This window comes from Pseudorasbora parva, chromosome 12 (genome assembly GCF_024679245.1).
Source record: "Pseudorasbora parva isolate DD20220531a chromosome 12, ASM2467924v1, whole genome shotgun sequence".
NCBI lineage: Eukaryota > Metazoa > Chordata > Actinopteri > Cypriniformes > Gobionidae > Pseudorasbora > Pseudorasbora parva.
In genome coordinates, this window is record NC_090183.1 from 36430591 (window position 1) to 36437581 (window position 6991).

Genomic DNA, 6991 nt, shown 5'->3' on the forward strand with positions numbered 1-6991 from the left:
AGAGAAAGAGAGATTATGTTTGGTTATCCTTAAATATAAGTCCTTAAATAAACAAACTTTTACTAAAATGAAAAAGTTGCGTCAGAAACTATCTGAAATGTTTTATTTTATTTTAATTAATAATTAATTTCAAGAAACTAAAATAGTTTTAAATTTAGTTAACACCAACCCTGATACATCTATCCTAAAGGGATCATCTAAAATAAAAATTGTCATCAATTAATCCCCCTTATGTTGTTCCAAACTTTTTTTTTGAACAGAAAGGTAGATTTTTTTATTTTTTTTTTATGTTGGTAATCATCATTCTTTAAAATATCTGATTTTGTGCTTAACAGAAGAAAAAACTTGTGAGCAACTGATGAGTGTTTGAGTGAAGTATCCCTTTAATCAGGATAATCTAATCTGCAGGACAATGGCTGTTCCCTAGGACTTCCTTACTGAATTTAAACAGTTATTGTTACCTTCCATCAAGCTCCCTCACAGCATCAGCTGCATCTCTGGGGTCCTCAAACTCCACAAAAGCAAAGCCAGGGGGATTTCTGGCCACCCATACGCTCCTCAGTGGACCATAATAGCCAAATGCTCTCTCCAACTCAGTCTTGTTACCACTGTTGCCCAAATTACCAACATAGACCTTACAATCCAGCGGACAGTCACGGCTTAGGGAAGGGTCTGTGGAGGAAAAAACTGTTTAGTTTTAAGCACATTTTCTGTATTATTAGTTGTCCTATGTCTATCTTTTCAAGAACATTAAAACAGATCATACCTAGGGTGGATGTTAGGTAAATGTAATCAAGACGTACCTCCCATGTCTTCACCAATCCCAAACTCAACTCCACACCTAAAAAAGCTGTAAGAAATAAGACATTAGCACCGAGTCTACGCAATAAAAATGGGCGGTAGAAGCACCAACTGCTACTTTTAAAAGGTGAAAATGAAATATATGTAATACGATCAAAATAACAATTGAAACTAAAGGGGCTGTGAATTTTGAAACAATGAAAACAGTAGCATGCAACATTGGATCACTCAAAAGAGTTATGAAGGAAATCAAAAGCGTATTGTATTTTATTGGAAAACAAAAACGACAGTAAAACTGCCTTAATGAAGCAGATGTGCTAACATTTGCAGTCTAATTCAATTTAAAGCAAGTCGGGGGGTCTTCCCCTCCAAATTACATTCATGTACCAAGCTAAAATGCTAACATGAGCGTTTACAGGCCTACACATGGCATTCAACAACAACATCACACCAAATTGATAAATATGAGCGAATCCTACTGCATTATAAAGTTATAGACACATTATACATTTATTTGCAGTTAATAATTGAGCTTTCGTTTTCTTACCGTTAAATCTGCTCTGTTTGCGTTAACGAAATCGAAACCGTGCCACTGCTACTAAACACCTCGCTGCTAGCGCGCTAATAGTAAGTAACCGCAGGCCCTCGCGAGGAAATCTACATATAAAGCACTTCCGGTTAGCTTGAACAACACGGCGTCAAAAAAAGATTTCACGCCTAAAAATATCGGAAGTGCGCTATATTTCTGCTCTTAAGAAGCTATCTGAGATGATATTTGAAGGCAACATAGCAGTGTCTAAAAGATGAATGTTGACGTATAGGTCAACAGGTTTAAACCGTATCTTTTCTTCACTTGTATAATGATTGAATTATTCCTTCTGTTTCAGCCAGGTGTAACGTTAATCACCTTCTGTATATATTATTTATTTGACCTATCAATTAAACATTAGGCTACATATTGTTAAAAAAGTATATATATATATATATATATATATATATATACTTTTTTAACAATATATATATATATAGTACATTATTATTATTTTGTTGTACATAGTTACTTTGGTGTTATGAGCGGTCATATCTGTGGAAAAGATATTATGCCCTATTGATTAGCAAAATATGGGGTCATATGTGTGTCAGCCCCTCAGCAACTAATTTAGGATAAATCTTTTGGGCAATAGTTCAGCTTTGTTTTGGATTAAGTAAACACCGGGGTAGTTATGTAACACTTGCCTTGTATATTTAAATAAAGAGCATTACGCTGTCAGCCTTTATTTTTGTCTCAGTAGGCAGGTCGGTAAGTATGCATGTTTACATTTACCTCACCCTTTTCATGCTCCAACTCTTCTGGGGTTTTGTCATTTATATTTATTGTTGTAGACCTATGTATTTGTCTAAACAAAATGAGCATCCCTTTGGGAAACCAATATATATATATTCTTATGATCCATGTGTATTTGTCTGCAAGACAATGTGAATTTGTCTGTTACCACACACGGCACAGAATGTTTTTTTCCGCCCAGATTAGTACTGCACATTCTGTTCTGTTTTGCTTCCTGATGACTGGTTAGCCTCTCATGAACCCTCCCTCTCACTCTCCATAAAAGCAAGATATACATACAGACACACACACACACACGCACACACACACGTTTTGTTTGGCTTTGTGTAAATGTTCATTAGTTACTTAGACTCAAACACAATGAAATGCCATTGATACTATACATTTCATGGATTTAATTGAAAGCATTTTTTAATACATGTAATTCAAAGTTCATACATTTACAGTTATAGAACACTTACATACATTTCAGTGGAAGCATTTTTTGAAAAAAAAGAAAAAGAGTATTTACAGTTTGTTGCCAAAAAAATAACTTTCATTCCACAATATCTGTTAAATATCATTACTGGTCTAGTCTTAAATGTAAACATGCATGAGATAAGACATAAGAGGTAAAAAGCAATTTTAAAGCCTTACATGATGCGAAACAACAAGTGTCAACTTTTTCAGTCGTCTTGGTTCCCGGAAGTATTTTCCCCATATACGTCCTGTAAAAGATTGTTTAGTATGCTGCAAATGTCCCTACCTGACAGATCACTGAAAAAGGGGTCCTGAGATGTCCGAACTGTCTCTGTGAAAAAAACGATGCTTGTCTGTTATCACTTAGCCAGACATTTGTTAGGTGCTTTCTGCCGGACAGTCATTTGGTTGTCTGACATATTTAAAGAGCAGGGTTTTTTTAGATAGAGGTTCTATGTTCGGAAAAGCATTCTTACATAATCATACTATTTCTACGCTATTATGTACGGTATACTATGCCTTTAAGATTCAAGGAATACCCAGATGACCTACTACATTTACCAAAAATGTGCAATGCAACAGAGCACACTGTGTAGAATTACTGTATCGCACAATGTAACACGTGACCTTCCAATTTTCAGTGTAACAATGAACAAGTAATAAGCATTTATTTTTTAAATTTATTAATAAGCAAACAATGTTATATATTTTACTGACTTGTGTACTTACATGATCCCACATGTTTCCAAGAATGTTTAAATCCAGAGAAATAAGACATTTTAACCAGGACACGGATAGTGTCCGTGTGTCGCCTATAAATGACATCACACCTTCGTTACCCTCGATTTCCGGAACCACATGGAAACACTTAATATGCTTTACTATTTATGTGTTTTATTAGACAGGTAAGAAACTGTTTGGAAAGATTCATCGACTGAAAACAAATAATTTTATATAGCTCAACACAATTAGTTTTATTGTTTAAATCTAGTTTTCTTTATTTACTGCGAATACCGTGTTTTTCCATGCCTAATATCGGTCTAGCTTATTGCAGTGTGTGAAGAAGTGTCTCATAGTAGCCGCCAAGTGAACGCACAGAGTAGCATTATAACATAACTTTCAACACTCAAATGTATATCTAATGTGATAAACAGTGCTGTTACCCCATATACGCATGAGCATTAGAAGCAGAAGCGGTCATAATAAAAGCTCCACTGCTTACATTACCTCATCCATGAATATGATTTCTGCCCGTGTCCCATCAGATTCTTTTCCAACTTTTGTATAGGTGAAGACAACATCTCCCATGATTCTGCAAAATCAAGGCGTCCTCAAGCTACGCATTTGTTTTGAAGCGACCTCTAGCGTTGAAAATTACATATTGTGCCTTTAAATTTATATATGTATTTGTAAATGTATTTATATGTAATGTACATGTAACGTAAGTGCAATATCAGCTTAGAAAAATCTGTAGTTTGACTAATTTCTAGAAAGTTAACAAACATTAATTAAAAGTGAAAAATAAAGAGTCTATTTATTTTCAAGATCATACAACATACTACTGACAAAAACGTAAAATAATGTCTGTTTAACCTTACCATTTTTTACATCTAGGATGCAGTATGTACTGCATTATAATAGGCCTACGTAGTTGTAGAGCATTTAGATTTGCAATGCATCAAGGGAGTGAGCTCTTTCACCAATAATTACATTTGTATTTCCATACAACTTCACTGATTGGTGGATCGCTCTTCATGATTATGGGTAGTACAGTTCCTCACCAGATCTTTTTTTAAATAAGGTTGAAATCAATTTTGTGGCTTCTACAGAAAGATATATCAATGCATAATCTCTGAGGTTATGCCAGATTTGTCTCAAAAGGTTTATATGGTTTGATTAAAAACTTGTTACTTTATGGAGAAAATGTATGCTTTTATTACTTCCTGGAGCCTTCGGTTGGGCTCCTGAATAGTCACCTATGAACATAAGGCTGAAGACAAGACACGTTACCATGGCAACAGCAGAAGCAGCATTTCATTTACATAGAACCAAAGTGAAAGAAGAAAAGCAAAAACACAAGTGCGCATAAAACTATAATTATTTTACAGCTCGCAACTAGAATTGTAGTTTTATGCAAGCTTGTGTTTTTCTTCTTTTAACGTGTTTTGACGTAAGGAAGAATAGTTCCTGAATGATATGTAAATAGCTACATGTTTTTCCAGTTCTTTATTAGCCTACCCTCTTAATGAAATCTACATATTTTTTCATATTTCTAAGTTACTACAATTGCCCGTTTTTGCCAAAGTTGCTTTATAGAATGCGTTTAGAAGGTTATAATAGACTGTTACCTTACGCTTTTCCTATGAGCAGGTCCATGCTCTCGGGCGAATAAAGACAATGACAACGTAGACACATGCTACGTTAATTCCACTTCTCAGACGTTTGTAATAAATGTTGCAGTTGCTGGCTAAAAACAGACGACGCGTGTGCTGTTCGAAAGACCAGGTTTGTCAAGTTCAGTACCACTTCTTACCTCCGTTGCGCAGATGAGTCAGTCAACAGAGCCTCTAACGCACGTGCCACTGTGAACTAGAACATTTAGTTCTTGACGCGCGGACCTATTGATCTGAGAATCCAGTGGAAAATCGGACAGGATTATTCTCTTGACTGTAACCCCCCAAAATAATCGACATTATTTGGCGACAAGGTGATGCTCCTATAACCACTCATTTATTGCATGCAGTTCTTTCAATCGTTTCCATTAAACAATCCCCAGTAGGCTATATGAAAAATGTGTTGTTTTATGTTAACATTTGTAGCTTATATCGTTTCTTAGGCTGTGGAGCCATAAATGCCTCTCTGAATATATAACTGCTAAAAGTGTAGGTTATAATCTTGTGTATGGACAATCATATACGTATGAAAAATATGAATTATTTGAACAAAATTTCATTGTTCCATTGTGTCATTACAATGTCTTTTATTTATACATTTTCCAAATAATCATGGGACATCTTAAGCATTGTATTTGATATTCTCTCCACACATCTGAATGGTGTAATAATAGGCTACACTGGTCCTTTCAGCAAGGGCTGGTAAAATTACAGAGAAACTGTACTTATGAGTGTGTACTGTGTCTGTGTAAGTAGGGGATGCTCAGAGTATCTGACCAAAACGTATCCAAGTTTAATTGCAGGCATATTTAAAGATTTTAAATGAATTTCTTTTCTCTCTCTCTCTTCTTTTGCTGTTGTCTAAAGCATGATGTAAGGCCCTAGAACACACCAGATGTTTATTAAACTGAACTGAAACCAATGCTCTAAAACTTGCCACTTCACATATTTGAATTATTACTACTAAAAGCATGTGCTTTGCAGATAGTGGACAACTGTGTTTGTGTATGTAGAACTGTGTCAAATAAATAAAAGAAACAAAGTATGTTTTATCAGATTTTTACTTTGATTTATTTGACACATTTTATTTAGCAGCTAATTTAAATTTCACATTGTCACGATTCCCCGGTGTCCTTGTTTATGAACTTTTATTTATAATTGTATTATGATATTCTTCTTTTGTCTTGTATTATATTCCTGTGTGTTTAGTTCCTGTTTCCGGTTGTGGCTAGAAGGGATACAGCTACGGCCGGAAGTGATGCAAAATCTTTTCATAAAATAACAATAAATTAAATTGGTTGCTTATCGGATTGTGTTTTATTAACATCTACACCTACCCCAACCCTAAACCTACCCATAGCATAATGCAGATACAGTAATTAATTTTTGTTCACCATGACAGCGTAAAAAATGAATCAATATTGATGTGTAGGAAAATATTGTGGCTTAATTCCATTAGCCCCAACCCCTGTTTTCTTGTGGTTGCCTTGGTTTTACATTGTTTCATTGATTAGTGCCTCACAATCCTGATATTTATACCCTATTCTGTTCTTTGTTTCATGCTGATGTTTCTATGTATGGTTTCTGATGTTTATTAAATGTGATTTCCTCATTCAAATGCATCAAGCCTCTCTGAATTTGGATTATAACACACATACCGAATAAAATATGATACTATGCTAATTTAAATGTTTTAATCTCCAATCTTTTAACTATGCTAATAAATTAAAACTGGTTAAAGCAAAGATACCAGAAAATAAATATAAAAAAAAATCTAAATTCTACTCAGTGGTTACTGGTTAATAAACCACAAGCTACAGAAATTCTTAATAGATGTAAATCTCCACCTAAAAACATTTCTTAAATTGTAACAGTGTAAACACTACAAATATAAAGAGTGAATTATAAACTTTTTCTGTACACTATAAAACTATAAAAGTATTCCAAGTGATGTATACTTTATTCAAGCAGTTGGATTTATGATTCATACTGA

The 6991-nt window shown here is 34.4% G+C and overlaps 1 protein-coding gene across 1 annotated transcript in view; it reads right to left on the minus strand.

Annotated features, from left to right (window-relative positions):
• srsf3a (serine and arginine rich splicing factor 3a) overlaps positions 1-6359 on the minus strand; it is a 10151-nt gene extending 3792 nt beyond the window's left edge. Inside the window, exons 1-3 of the mRNA XM_067458185.1 lie at positions 2608-6359; positions 804-850; positions 461-672 (exon numbers count right to left, since the gene is read on the minus strand). Of these exons, the coding sequence (XP_067314286.1) occupies positions 461-672; positions 804-850; positions 2608-2627 (279 nt within the window). The 5' untranslated portion in view covers positions 2628-6359. The remainder of the gene's footprint in view (positions 1-460; positions 673-803; positions 851-2607) is intronic.
• Between the last annotated feature and the right edge of the window lie 632 nt (positions 6360-6991).